We start from the raw sequence: 14,460 nt of genomic DNA on the forward strand, positions 1-14,460 counted from the left end.
ATACAGAATCATTACTAGATAAGGTCAAGGTAGAAAGTGTCAGTTATCCCGTGAGAGTTATGTTCTGAGAATATTACAGTGTTTTAGGTGTCAGGGTTATGAGCATATTACAGCAGTGTGTAAGAGGGAGATGCCTAGATGTGAGAAGTGTGCAGGAGGGCATGAAACGAAGGAATCTGTGGTATCGGGGCTGGAGATCGGAGGTATCCGGTTATAGAAAGGCAGATTGAGGTTGCCAGGGTTAGAGCAGTACCGAAAGTGTTGTATGCTGAAGCAGTGAAGATAGTGGTAGAGGAAGATGGGTACAGGGTGAGGGGTCCTGAGAGGATTCCTGTGAGTAGGCAGCACAGGAGGTTGGTGGCACCTTAATTGGGGAGGACGGGCTCGTGGTAATGCCTGGAGTGGAATTTGTGGAATGGCGTCAAATACATCAAACACACGGTTTGCCATTTCATTGGCTCTGTTCCAGCCGTTGTTATGAGCCGTTCTCCCCTCAGCAGCCTCCACTGGTAGGCAGAGATCAATAGAGAGTGATGGGATGAATATGTGCTTCAGCAAGGTGGGCTTTTTAGCATTTATAGTCATGGTTGTTAAGTGTACTGCAGACATCTTAATTCACAGAAAGTAGAGATTGTAGCGGCAGAGAAGTACTTGGGATTGTGAGAATTTACTGCAGAACAGCTGCAGTAGGTGTTGAGTGGTAGTGATATCCTCTCAGACCGTTGGTCTGGAGTAGTACTAGGTAGGGTTAAATAGTGAATGGGTGGTGTTTTTTTTCTTCAGATGGGGCTAATATGTGGTTGGGTAATTGTCCTTATCCTTTTTCCTAATTTTGCATCTAAGAATATAATGTAGGGATTATAACGTAGGGATACCGTGAATGGTTTCACACACCAATACAGTAGGTGGCGGTGTATGCACCAAAAGTTGTATGCGATCCGCCCACCAAATCCCAAAGAAGAAGTAGTAACTAAATCAGCAGCGGACAAGGGGCGTGAGAACGTCACTAGCTTGGCTCAGTGGAGTTTTTGTTCGGGAATGACCGCGTGTGTTTGCAGTGTAAACAGCACGTTAGCGAGAAATCTCATTGAATGTTCGTTCTATTGGGAATATATATGTCTACCAAGATGAAATAAATTAGTGCACCATTTGGATTAAGCACTTGCACAACATGGTGAGTTCTGGTTAAACAAGACGCGACTTTGTAGCCAGCTAACGACTTTCCAGACCTCGGCAGGGTTCGACTCATGCCACCAGGTTTACTTCCTTGCTTTCACCAGACAACTTTGTCGACACAACTGGAAACTAGGCTACAAACGTCTCTAAAATCGGCAACAAATTGAATGTCGTGCCATTTGCTGATAAGGAAAACAAGTAGCTAGCTAACTATTAAAGTTGGCGTCATATCTAGCTAGTTAAGTTAGTTACATTTAAAATGTTCCTGTTTGTTGTGCATCTAGCTAAAGCTAACGGTGCGTTAGCCAGCTAACTAGCTACAATTTCCGCTGCTAGTTGCTAACTACCTAACCAGCCACTTGACGAATGCAAATGATTTACAGATATAAAACAACAACATTTAGACAGTCATGCACACCAACATATGGAATATTAGTGATATCGGAGCTCTTTTGTTGTTGAAATGGTGCTAGGCCAACTAGGCCAACTAGATAATATTGCCAATGTCACTGGAAACGGCGTTGGTAGTACAGTAGATGGCCTAGTAGCTAGTAACGTTAGTACTAAATGCTCGTAGTAACGGTAACTTGGTTACAACTTTGGCATGTGTCAACAGCAATTTTTCTAACGCTTTTTCTATTAGTTGTATAAAATACAGTAAGTTGGCATATTCGCTTAAACAGCAGTTACGTTACGGTCCCAAAAACTACCTTAAAATATAAGGCATACTTACTGTAATTTAGCTAGCTAGAACAAGCCCTGTTTACTGTACTTTAGCCAGCTAACTAAATTTACAGTAATTAGGCCTTCTTCTAGCTAGCTAAAATACAGTAAGTAGGCCTTTTATTATTTTACGGTAGTTTTGGGGACCGTAACTGCTGTTAAAGTGAATATTGGTTCTTGACACCTTCAAGTCTACAGGTAGCCAATGCATTGGGCCAAGTAACCGAAAGGTTGCCAGATCGAATCCTAGAGCTGACAAGGTAAAAATCTGTCGTTCTGCCCCTGATCAAGGCAGTTAACCCACTGTTCCTAGGCCGTCATTGTAAAATAAGAAGTTGTTCTTAACTGACTTGCCTAGTTAAATAAAGGTTCAAATAAAAATGTTCAAACTGTGTGACTACAAACCATGGGGTTTGAGACACAAAGTAAGCTTTCAGCCCAGGGGCAGACCTTGAAGGGCCTATCTTCTGCCAGTTTTCTCACCTCACGGCCAGGGTTTCACACCCAACTCAATGGGATTCTTTGTTGGAAAAGGCTTCCTGGGGTACTTGTTTCTTGAAAGGGAACTTGTGACCTTGCTGTACTATCCACTTGTTATCTATTGTGACTGCTCAGCCAAATGCCAGTGTCATAAACATTTACCAGTTTGTAGCACCAAATACATTTCTACAGATTTGATTTAGGCGGCCAATGCTGCTTATTGATAAAGTGGATGTGTCAGCAGAACCAACTAGTTCATTGTCCTCAAAGGAGTACATTCTTGCATGTTGGATGTCAAATTATCACAAGTACAGTAGACGAGGTCTATCAACACTTTCTCATCTTGTCCCTTGTAGATGAGCATGTGCCGTTGGTGCACGTCATTGGGTGACGATGTTGCAAAACTGCTCCAGAGGTACTGTGCTGGGTCTTGGTTAACAGAGGATGAGGAGGCAGTCAACGAGGAGAAGGCACTCAACGATGACCTCGATAAGTGCCTGGAGTGTGTGGTAGCGTACCATCGGGCGAAGGAGGAGTTGCCTGGACTGCACCGGGTAAGGATGAACCATACAGTGGTTGCTCAACTGAAGGTTTTGTGTTATGCTGCGGGACTTGGAATTAATTTGTGGTTTAGTACGGTACTCTGCATCACTACTTCATTGCTCCAGACCAGCGCAAGGGGGAGTTAGAGCACTGATTAGGATTTTGGATCCCAAGGCGCTACTGTGTCTCTAACTGACAATGAATTGGCGACATAAACCAAATAGAAATGGATAATTGTGCATGTCTTCAAAACTGAATGAGGAGGATCTTCAATATACTGAATGAGGAGGATGAAGAAGGTGACTGAATTTAAAACAATACTGTAAGAATTGCTATTCCTCTGTCCTGCAGCTCACACCCAGAAAAATACACCTTTTTTTCAAATCAAATTTTATTAGTCACATGCGCCGAATAAGGCAGGTGTAGACCTTAGTGAAATGCTTACTTATGAGCCCCTAACCAACAGTGCGGTTTCAAAGAATATGGATAAGAATGAGAGAAGTAACAAGTTAATTAGAGCAGCAGTAATAAAATAATTATATGCACACATACATACAGGGGGGTGCCGGTTAGTTGAGAGTATGTACATGTATGTAGAGTTAGTGACTATGCAAAGATGACAACAGAGAGTGGCAGTGGTGAGGGGAGGGGCGGCAATGCAAATAGTCTGGGTAGCCATTTGACTAGATGGTCAGGAGTCTTATGGCTTGAGGGAAGAAGCTGTTTAGAAGCCTCTTGGACCTAGACTTGGTGCTCTGGTTCCGCTTGCCGTGTGGTAGCAGAGAGAAGTCTGACTAGGGTGGCTGTAGTCTTTGACAATTTTTAAGACCTTCCTCTGACACTGCCTGGTATAGAGGTCCTGGATGGCAGGATGCTTGGCCCCAGTGACGTACTGGGCTGTTCTCACTACCCCCGTAGTGCCTTGCGGTCGGAGGCCAAGCAGTTGCCATACCAGGCAGTGATGCAACCAGTCAGGATGCTCTCGATGGTGCAGCTGTAGAACCTTTTGAGGATCTGAGGATCCATGCAAAATCTTTTCAGTCTCCTGAGGGGGAATAGGATTTGTCGTGCCCGCTTCACAACTGTCATGGTGTGCTTGGACCATCTTAGTTTGTTGGTGATGTGGACACCAAGGAACTTCAAGCTCTCAACCTGATCCACTGCAGCCCCCATTCAATGCCCCCATTTGATGAGAATGGGGGCGTGCTCAGTCCTGAGGGGACCCTGTGTTGAGGATCAGCGTGACGGATGCGTAGTTACTTACCCTTACCACCTGGGGGCGGCCCGTCAGGAAGTCCAGGATCCAGTTGCAGAGGGAGGTGTTTAGTCCCAGGGTCCTTAGCTTATTGATGTGCTTTGAGGGCACTATGGTGTTGAACGCTAAGCTGTAGTCAATGAACAGCGTTCTCACATTGGTGTTCCTTTTGTCCAGGTTGGAAAGGGCAGTGTGGAGCGCAATAGAGACTGCATCATCTGTGGATTTGTTGGGGCAGTATGCAAATTGGAGTGGGTCTAGGGTTTCTGGGATGATGGTGTTGATGTGAGCCATGACCAGCCTTTCAAAGCACTTCATGGCTACAGACGTGAGTGCTACAGGTCGGTAGTCATTTGGTGTTCTTGGGCACAGGGATTATGGTGTTCTGCATAAAACATGTTGGTATTACAGACTGGGACAGGGTGAGGTTGAAAAATGTCAGTGAAGACACTTGCTAGTTGGTCAGTACACGTCCTGGTAATCCGTCTGGTCCTGCGGCCTTGTGAATGTTGACCTGTTTAAAGGTCTTACTCACATCGGCTGTGGAGAGCGTGATCACACAGTCTTCCGGTACTGCTGGTGCTCTCATGCATGTTTCAGTGTTATTTGCCTCGAAGCGAGCATAGAAGTAGTTTAGCTCCTCTGGTAGGCTCGTGCCACTGGGCAGCTCTCGGCTGTGTTTCCCTTTTGTCTGTAATGGTTTGTAGGCCCTGCGACATCCGACGAGCTTCAGAGCCGGTGTAGTACGACTCGATCTTAGTCCTGTATTGACGCTTTGGCTGTTTGATGGTTCGTCGGAGGGCATAGCAGGATTTCTTATAAGCTTCCGGGTTAGAGTCCCGCTCCTTGAAAGCGGCAGCTCTAGCCTTTAGCTCAGTGCGGATGCTGCCTGTAATCCATGGCTTCTGGTTGGGGTATGTACTAGAGGTCGACCGATTTGTGATTTTTCGATACCGATTATTGGAGGACCCAAAACAGCAGATACTGATTAATCGGCATATTTTTATATACACTGCTCAAAATAATAAAGGGAACACTAAAATAACACATCCTAGATCTGAATGAATGAAATAATCTTAAATACTTTTTTCTTTACATAGTTGAATGTGCTGACAACAAAATCACACAAAAATAATCAATGGAAATCCAATTTATCAACCCATGGAGGTCTGGATTTGGAGTCGCACTCAAAATTAAAGTGGAAAACCACACTACAGGCTGATCCAACTTTGATGTAATGTCCTTAAAACAAGTCAAAATGAGGCTCAGTAGTGTGTGTGTGGCCTCCACGTGCCTGTATGACCTCCGTACAACGCCTGGGCATGCTCCTGATGAGGTGGCGGATGGTCTCCTGAGGGATCTCCTCCCAGACCTGGACTAAAGCATCCGCCAACTCCTGGACAGTCTGTGGTGCAACGTGGCATTGGTGGATGGAGCGAGACATGATGTCCCAGATGTGCTCAATTGAATTCAGGTCTGGGGAACGGGCGGGCCAGTCCATAGCATCAATGCCTTCCTCTTGCAGGAACTGCTGACACACTCCAGCCACATGAGGTCTAGCATTGTCTTGCATTAAGAGGAACCCAGGGCCAACCGCACCAGTATATGGTCTCACAGGGGGTCTGAGGATCTCATCTCGATACCTACATGGAGGGCTGTGCGGCCCCCCCAAAGAAATGCCACCCCACACCATGACTGACCCACCGCCAAACCGGTCATGCTGGAGGATGTTGCAGGCAGCAGAACGTTCTCCACGGCGTCTCCAGACTCTGTCACGTCTGACACGTGCTCAGTGTGAACCTGCTTTTATCTGTGAAGAGCACAGGGCACCAGTGGCGAATTTGCCAATCTTGGTGTTCTCTGGCAAATGCCAAATGTCCTGCACGGTGTTGGGCTGTAAGCACAACCCCCACCTGTGGACGTCGGGCCCTCATACCACCCTCATGGAGTCTGTTTCTGACCGTTTGAGCAGACACATGCACATTTGTGGCCTGCTGGAGGTCATTTTGCAGTGCTCCTCCTGCTCCTCCTTGCACAAAGGCGGAGGTAGCGGTCCTGCTGCTGGGTTGTTGCCCTCCTACGGCCTCCTCCACGTCTCCTGATGTTCTGGCCTGTCTCCTGGTAGCGCCTCCATGCTCGGGACACTACGCTGACAGACACAGCAAACCTTGTTGCCACAGCTCGCATTGATGTGCCATCCTGGATGAGCTGCACTACCAGAGCCACTTGTGTGGGTTGTAGACTCCGTCTCATGCTACCACTAGAGTGAAAGCACCGCCAGCATTCAAAAGTGACCAAAACATCAGCCAGGAAGCATAGGAACTGAGAAGTGGTCTGTGGTCACCACCTGCAGAACCACTCCTTTACTGGGGGTGTCTTGCTAATTGCCTATAATTTCCACCTGTTGTCTATTCCATTTGCACAACAGCATGTGAAATTTATTGTCAATCAGTGTTGCTTCCTAAGTGGACAGTTTGATTTCACAGAAGTGTGATTGACTTGGAGTTTCATTGTGTTGTTTAAGTGTTCCCTTTATTTTTTTTTGAGCAGTGTATATATTTGTATTAATGACAATTACATCAACATTGAATGAACAATTGTTTTAACTTAACCTCTCTGGCGCATGTGGGACGAACTCGTCCCACCTACGTAACAGCCACTGAAATCCAGTGGCGCGATTTTTGAATCGTTAGAAATACTATTACTTCAATTTCTCAAACATATGACTATTTTACAGCTATTTAAAGACAAGAATCTCGTTAATCTAACCCCACTGTTCGATTTCAAAAAGGCTTTACAACGAAAGCAAAACATTAGATTATGTCAGCAGAGTGCCCAGCCAGAAATAATCAGACACCCATTTTTCAAGCTAGCATATCATGTCACATAAACCCAAACCACAGCTAAATGCAGCACTAACCTTTTATGATCTTCATCAGATGACACACCTAGGACATTGTGTTATACAATACATGCATGTCTGTTCAATCAAGTTCATATTTATATCAAAAAACAGCTTTTTACATTAGCATGTGACGTTCAGAAAAAGCATAACCCCCGCAAACTTCCGGGGAATTTACTAACAGTTTGCTAAATTACTCACGATAAACGTTCACAAAAAGCATAACAATTATTTTAAGAATTATAGATACATTACTCCTCTATGCACTCGATATGTCCGATTTTAAAATAGCTTTTCAGATGAAGCACATTTTGCAATAATCTAAGTACATAGCCCGGCATCACAGGGCTAGCTATTTAGACACCCACACAGGTCAGCCTCCACCAAAATCACATTTCCTATAAGAAAAATGTTCTTACCTTGCTTGTTCTTCGTCAGAATACACTGCCAGGACTTCTACTTCAATAACAAATGTTGGTTTGGTCCCAAATAATCCATCGTTATATCCAAACAGCGACGTTTTGTTCGTGAGTTCTAGACACTATCAGAATGCAACATCACGGTCTCGCGCATGGCGCATTGGCGTGACAAAAAAATTCTAAATATTCCATTACCGTACTTCGAAGCATGTCAACCGCTGTTTAAAACCAATTTTTATGCCATTTATCTCGTAGAAAAGCGATAATATTCCGACCGGGAATATGCATTGAGCCTAAACAGCCGAATTAAATTTCTCCTCAGGAGCGACTCGTGCACGCGCCTCATTCAAAGGTCCTCTGATCCGCCACTTACCAAAGGCGATAATGTGTTTCAGCCTGAGGCTGCCTCGTCAACCTTCAGGTATTTCCCGGGTTCTGAGAGCCTATCGGAGCCCTGGGAATTGTCACGTTACAGCTAAGATCCTTACTTTTCAATAAACAGATGCAAGACGCACGACTCCTTGTCAGACAGGGTACTTCCTGCATGAAACCTTGTCAGGCTTTTGCCTGCCATAGGAGTTCTGTTATACTCACAGACACCATTCAAACCGTTTTAAAAAATTCAGAGTGTTTTCTATCCAAACCTGAACAATAATATGCATATTCTAGCTTCTGAGTTGGTGTAGGAGGCAGTTAAAAATGGGCACATCTTTTTTCCAAAATTCTCAATACTGCCCCCTATCCCAAACAGGTTAACTTCTTATGGCTTGAATCCCGTTAGCGGGATCGATATGACGACTGCCAGTGAAAGTGCACGGCGGCAAATTCAAAACAACAATCTCATAATAAAAATTTCTCAAACATACAAGTATTATACACCATTTTAAAGATAATATTCTCCTTAATCTAACCACAGTGTCCAATTTCAAAAAGGCTTTACGGCGAAAGCAAAACATTAGATTGTTAGGACAGCACCTAAACAAGAAAAACCACACAGCCATTTTCCAAGCATGGAGAGGCGTCACAAAAACCAGAAATACAGCTAAAATTAATTACTAACCTTTGATCTTCATCAGATGACACTCCCAGTACTCAATGTTACAAAATACATGTATGTTTTGTTCGATAAAGTTAATATTTATATCCATAAACCCCATTTTACATTGGCGCGTGATGTTCAGAAAATGTATTCCCACCAAAACTTCCATTGAATGAGCACATAAATTTACAAAAATACTCATTTATAAACGTTGATAAAATTTACAACAGTTATTGAAAGAATTATAGATATACTACTACTCAATGCAACCGCTGTGTCAGATTTTAAAATAGCTTTTCGGCGAAAGCACATTTTTCAATATTCTGAGTACAGAGCTCAACCATCAAAGCAAGCTATACAGATACCAGCAAAGTTCTGGAGTCAACTAAACTCAGAATTAGTATTATAAATCTTCCCTTACCTTTGCTGATCTTGGTCGGAATGCACTACCAGGACTCCTACTTCCAAAAGAAATGTTATTTTTGTTTGAAATACTCCATATTTATGTCCAAATACCTCCGTTTGTTTGTGCGTACAGATCACTATCCAAAGGCATAACGCGTGAGTGTAAAACAAGAGACAAAAAGTCAAATGGTTCCATTACCGTTCGTAGAAACATGTCAAACGATGTTTACAATCAATCCTTAGGGTCTTTTTAACATAAAACCTCGATAATATTCCAACCGGACAATAGCGTATTCATTACAGACGAAAAAGAAGGAGCGGCGCGCCAAACGTGCCTGCACAGTAAACAACTCACTGGTCCCAGGCAGTCCACTGATAGATTGAGCTGCTATTCTCTGCCCAGTAACAGGAGATGCATGAAACAAGTTTCTAAAGGCTGTTGACAGCCAATGGAAGCCTTAGGAAGTGCAAAATGACCCCACAGACACTGTAGTTTGAACAGGGATTAGATGGAACTACAAATCACTTCCTGGTTGGATTTTTTTCTCAGGTTTTTGCCTGCCATATGAGTTCTGTTATACTCACAGACATCATTCAAACAGTTTTAGAAACTTCAGAGTGTTCTCTATCCAAATATACTATTAATATGCAAATCTTAGTTTCTGGGAGTGAGTAGGAGGCCGTTTACTCTGGGCACGTCAGTTATCCAAGCGACTCAATACTGCCACCATCCATAAGAAGTTAAAGATTAAATGCATTATTGGGATTAAAAATTCCCATAACAGGGGGTGGACCCCTTTCCCACTGGGTAGCACAAAGCAACATTTTTAAGGGCCATTGCAGTAATAATGGCGCTGACTAGGTGAACGTTCCCACTGTTCTTAGTGCGGTCTGTTTTAGTTTGAATGTGCAATGTAACAAATAATGCCGTGAAAAATGCCCCTTAGACATGAATTCGGAGGGCAGAAATGATTAAATATTAGAGCATTAGACCTCTCACTAAAGGCGTCAGTCAAAAGATATACTTAAATCCGAACTGGATTGATCTACCATTTCTATCATAGGCTGCTGTAATCGATGGGGGCTCAGGGCGGTACCATTTAGCTCATCTGATGAAGGTGCACATGGCTCAGATTCAAACTTTGAAGACCGAGATCAAGTCCTTGAAGGCAGAGCAGCAGAAAGAGAAACATTATCTGAGGGCAGAGATACGGGCGAAAGCTGATGCATTGGCGGAGAATGACGCGTTGAAGAGGGCAAGGAACAAGATGGAGTCACAATCCATGCCTGGCACACCTGTGAGCTCTGAAACTCCATTTCCGACAGGCAGAGTCAACATACCCGGCGTGTTAGTCACGTTGTCGGTTCACCCTGACATTTCCATTCCTCTTCTGACAACAGAACTTGACCAACTGCTCACCAGGCACAGCAAGGGCTCTTCCGGACCGTTTTGCTATTCCAAGGATGTGTAACCGAAGAGATGCCATGAATGGACACAGAATACCAACTGGGATGGACCAGTGAACCTCCAGGTGTTCATCATTAATATTGTCTCAGAAGTTTCTGTCCATGACTGATGCAACCTGAAAAAGCATCAGACAGGGTTAATGAGTACTTGAGGTCACCGAGAAAGTCTGGACATGGCCTGATCTTCCTTATGTAAGGAATTAGGCACTTTCCCATGTTTACTACAGTTTGTACTGTAGGCTGTGTTTACTTGTCAGACTGCACAGTAGCCTGATAAGCCGCCTGCATTTGTTTATCTTCAAAATGCTTTATCCAAATGTTTAAAGTGCGTGTGGACGACCTCATGCAACCGCAAAATGTCAGATAAAGCATGTACTGTACTGTATTTCTTCATCAGCATCTTTATGCTTTCGTTAATAAAAATTATCGTTAACAATGCAGATCTTTATTTCCTTATGGGTCCATAACGAATTACTATGGGAATAAATATCACTGAATGACATATATTGGAACAAAGTAGGCTAATATAGGTTAACAAGTTGTTGCTTTACTGGAAAATACTCTTTCAAACACAGTCACGTTGTACAGCGCCGTTATGGCTAGTAGCAGGACAATAGACTTGCCTAGAAGGGTAGGGCTGGGCGGTATACTGTATTTTATGATAGACCGGTAATTGATGCAGGGACCGGTTTGCGTTTTTACTTTACCTTCTATACCGGTATTTGAATGTTTGGTTTGTGAAATGTGATATGCTGTGTGTAATGTCAATTTTTATAGCTTAATTCGCTCTTTTGTGTCATCGCTCTCCGCTCTTTCTCTCCGTGCCACTTTCCACACTGACCTAGCCACGCCCCCTGTCACTGAAGGAGCGCATTTGATGTTCCTCAACCAGAGACACTTGCTTTCAGTCTGCATGGTCAATGTAGCACATGCAACAATGTTGATGATAACAATGCTGTTTTCACTTTGCTTCTTAATATAAATCTACTAGCGTTCTATAATGACACTATCAGTTTGTTTCTTACATCAGCAAACAGCTAGTTTGTCTTTTCTTAGCAAGTTGCCAGGAAACTTGAGACACTAATTGTTAGCCGCTAATGTGCTGAGTAGGAGCAAGCGTAGCGAGCTAATACAGCCTGATAATACCAGTGACGTTGTAGACCTAAATCAGCATGTTGTTTGTGCAACAGTATCTTCTAAATCTAAGCGGAATATGCAAAGCAAGAATATGTAAGCTACATGAAGTAGCTAAGAGAGAACATGAAATGTAGCCAAAGCTTATAGGGTCCCCTAGGAGAAACTTATCAACACACTAGTTCGTACCCTGTCACAATAACTCCCTGGCATTTTAATTTGTTGTCATCTCAAACAACACTGTACATAGAATAACTATATTCAAAGTAATGACTCGGGACGTCGGGTTTGAAATGAAAGCTTCTTTTAGTAATACTACTTGTTCACGTCACATTTAACAACTTTAGATTCTACAAAACAATAAGAAAGTTGCTAGCAAGAGTCAGGATAATCACTCTTCACTTGTACGTAACTGGCGCGTTCTCTCTCTCTACTTCCTGTCGCAAGGCATTCTGGAACTTGCAGTCAAAAGCGTAATCCAATACAACAAAATATGCATGTAGTTCTCTCAATCTCCAACACACAAATTCTAATACAATTACATATGTAAATAACTGTAAAGATGTAACTGTAAAGACTGTAACTGTAAACATTTAACTCTGTAACCCATTAAAGTTCCAACACTGTATTCAAAGTGCCCACTATTATATTCTAACTATAGAATTAGAATAGTCATTCTATTTCCATGATTCTAACAGTTTTGCTCTAGTTCGCAAGTCAAATCGCAATTGCAACATTTGGTTAAATAAATGCTAGATTATTTGCCAATATAGTGCAGTCCTACGTGGCAGTGTGGGAATTCTCAATTAAGCACTGGTGTAAAAATACTTAAGTACTACTGAGGTATTTTTTTGGTATCTGAACTTTACTATTTTTTTTATTTGACAACTTTTACTTCACTACATTACTTAAGAAAATACTGTACTTTTTACACCATACATTTTCACTGACACTTAAAAGTACTCGTTACATTTTGAATGCTTTGCAGGACAGGAAAATGGTCCAGTTCACGCACTTATCAAGAGAACATCCCTGGTCATCTACTGCCTCTGATCTGGAGGACTCACTAAGCACAAATGCTTTGTTTGTAAATTGTCTGAGTGTTCTGTGCCCCATGGCTATCTGTAAATATAAAGAAAATGGTGCCATCTGGTTTGATTAATATAAGGAATTTGAAATTAATTATACTTTTGCTTTTTCCACCACTGCAATTGATTGCAGAAAATGCAGGAATGATAAGTGTTGAAATTTGTTTTGGTTGAATTGAACAGTATAAAACAGAATGGAGAAAGACCCATTGAAATCACTTAGAATGTATGTGTTGTCACCCTAGGATCACTCATGATTCATCAAAAACTAAAAATACCTTATTTAATATTTTTATATACAGTGGGGGGAAAAAGTATTTGATCCCCTGCTGATTTTGCACGTTTGCCCACTTAGAAAGAAATGATCGGTCTATAATTTTAATAGTAGGTTTATTTGAACAGTGAGAGACAAGAATAACAACAAAAAAATCCATTAAAACGCATGTCAATAATGTTATAAAATGATTTGCATTTTAATGAGGGAAATAAGTATTTGACCCCTCTGCAAAACATGACCTAGTACTTGGTGGCAAAACCCTTGTTGGCAATCAGAGGTCAGATGTTTCTTGTAGTTGGCCACCAGGTTTGCACACATCTCAGGAGGGATTTTGTCCCACTCCTCTTTGCAGATCTTCTCCAAGTCATTAAGGTTTCGAGGCTGACGTTTGGCAACTCGAACCTTCAGCTCCCTCCACAGATTTTCTATGGGATTAAGGTCTGGAGACTGGCTAGGCCACTCCAGGACCTTAATGTGTTTCTTCTTGAGCCACTCCTTTGTTGCCTTGGCTGTGTGTTTTGGGTCATTGTCATGCTGGAATACCCATCCACGACCCATTTTCAATGCTCTGGCTGAGGGAAGAAGGTTCTCACCCAAGATTTGACGGTACATGGCCCCGTCCATCGTCCCTTTGATGTGGTGAAGTTGTCCTGTCCCCTTAGCAGAAAAACACCCCCAAAGCATAATGTTTCCACCTCCATGTTTGACGGTGGAGATGGTGTTCTTGGGGTCATAGGCAGCATTCCTCCTCCAAACACGGCGAGTTGATTTGATGTCAAAGAGCTCCATTTTGGTCTCATCTGACCACAACACTTTCACCAGTTGTCCTCTGAATCATTCAGATGTTCATTGGCAAACTTCAGACGGGGATGTATATGTGCTTTCTTGAGCAGGGGGACCTTGCGGGCGCTGCAGGATTTCAGTCCTTCACGGCGTAGTGTGTTACCAATTGTTTTCTTGGTGACTATGGTCCCAGCTGCCTTGAGATCATTGACAAGATCCTCCCGTGTCGTTCTGGGCTGATTCCTCACCGTTCTCATGATCATTGCAACTCCACGAGGTGAGATCTTGCATGGAGCCCCAGGCCGAGGGAGATTGACAGTTCTTTTGTGTTTCTTCCATTTGCGAATAATCACACCAAATGTTGTCACCTTCTCACCAAGCTGCTTGGCGATGGTCTTGTAGCCCATTCCAGCCTTGTGTAGGTCTACAATCTTGTCCCTGACATCCTTGGAGAGCTCTTTGGTCTTGGCCATGGTGGAGAGTTTGGAATCTGATTGACTGATTGCTTCTGTGGACAGGTGTCTTTTATACAGGTAACAAGCTGAGATTAGGAGCACTCCCTTTATGAGTGTGCTCCTAATCTCAGCTCGTTACCTGTATAAAAGACACCTGGGAGCCAGAAATCTTTCTGATTGAGAGAGGGTCAAATACTTATTTCCCTCATTAAAATTTAAATCAATTTTATAAAATTTGACATGCGTTTTGCAGAAGCCGCAAGCCGTCGACAACCCGAAAAAGCTCCAGACCCGAAACAAAGCTCACTGCAAAC

General features: G+C 43.0%; 1 protein-coding gene across 1 annotated transcript in view; it reads left to right on the forward strand.

Annotated features, from left to right (window-relative positions):
• The first annotated feature begins 980 nt into the window (after positions 1 to 980).
• The window catches only part of setx (senataxin), a 65,844-nt gene continuing 52,364 nt past the window's right edge, over positions 981 to 14,460 (forward strand). Inside the window, exons 1-2 of the mRNA XM_029710067.1 lie at positions 981 to 1,174; positions 2,736 to 2,933. Coding sequence (XP_029565927.1) covers positions 1,172 to 1,174; positions 2,736 to 2,933 — 201 coding nt within the window. The 5' untranslated portion in view covers positions 981 to 1,171. The remainder of the gene's footprint in view (positions 1,175 to 2,735; positions 2,934 to 14,460) is intronic.

Source organism: Salmo trutta, chromosome 23 (assembly GCF_901001165.1).
Source record: "Salmo trutta chromosome 23, fSalTru1.1, whole genome shotgun sequence".
Lineage (NCBI taxonomy): Eukaryota > Metazoa > Chordata > Actinopteri > Salmoniformes > Salmonidae > Salmo > Salmo trutta.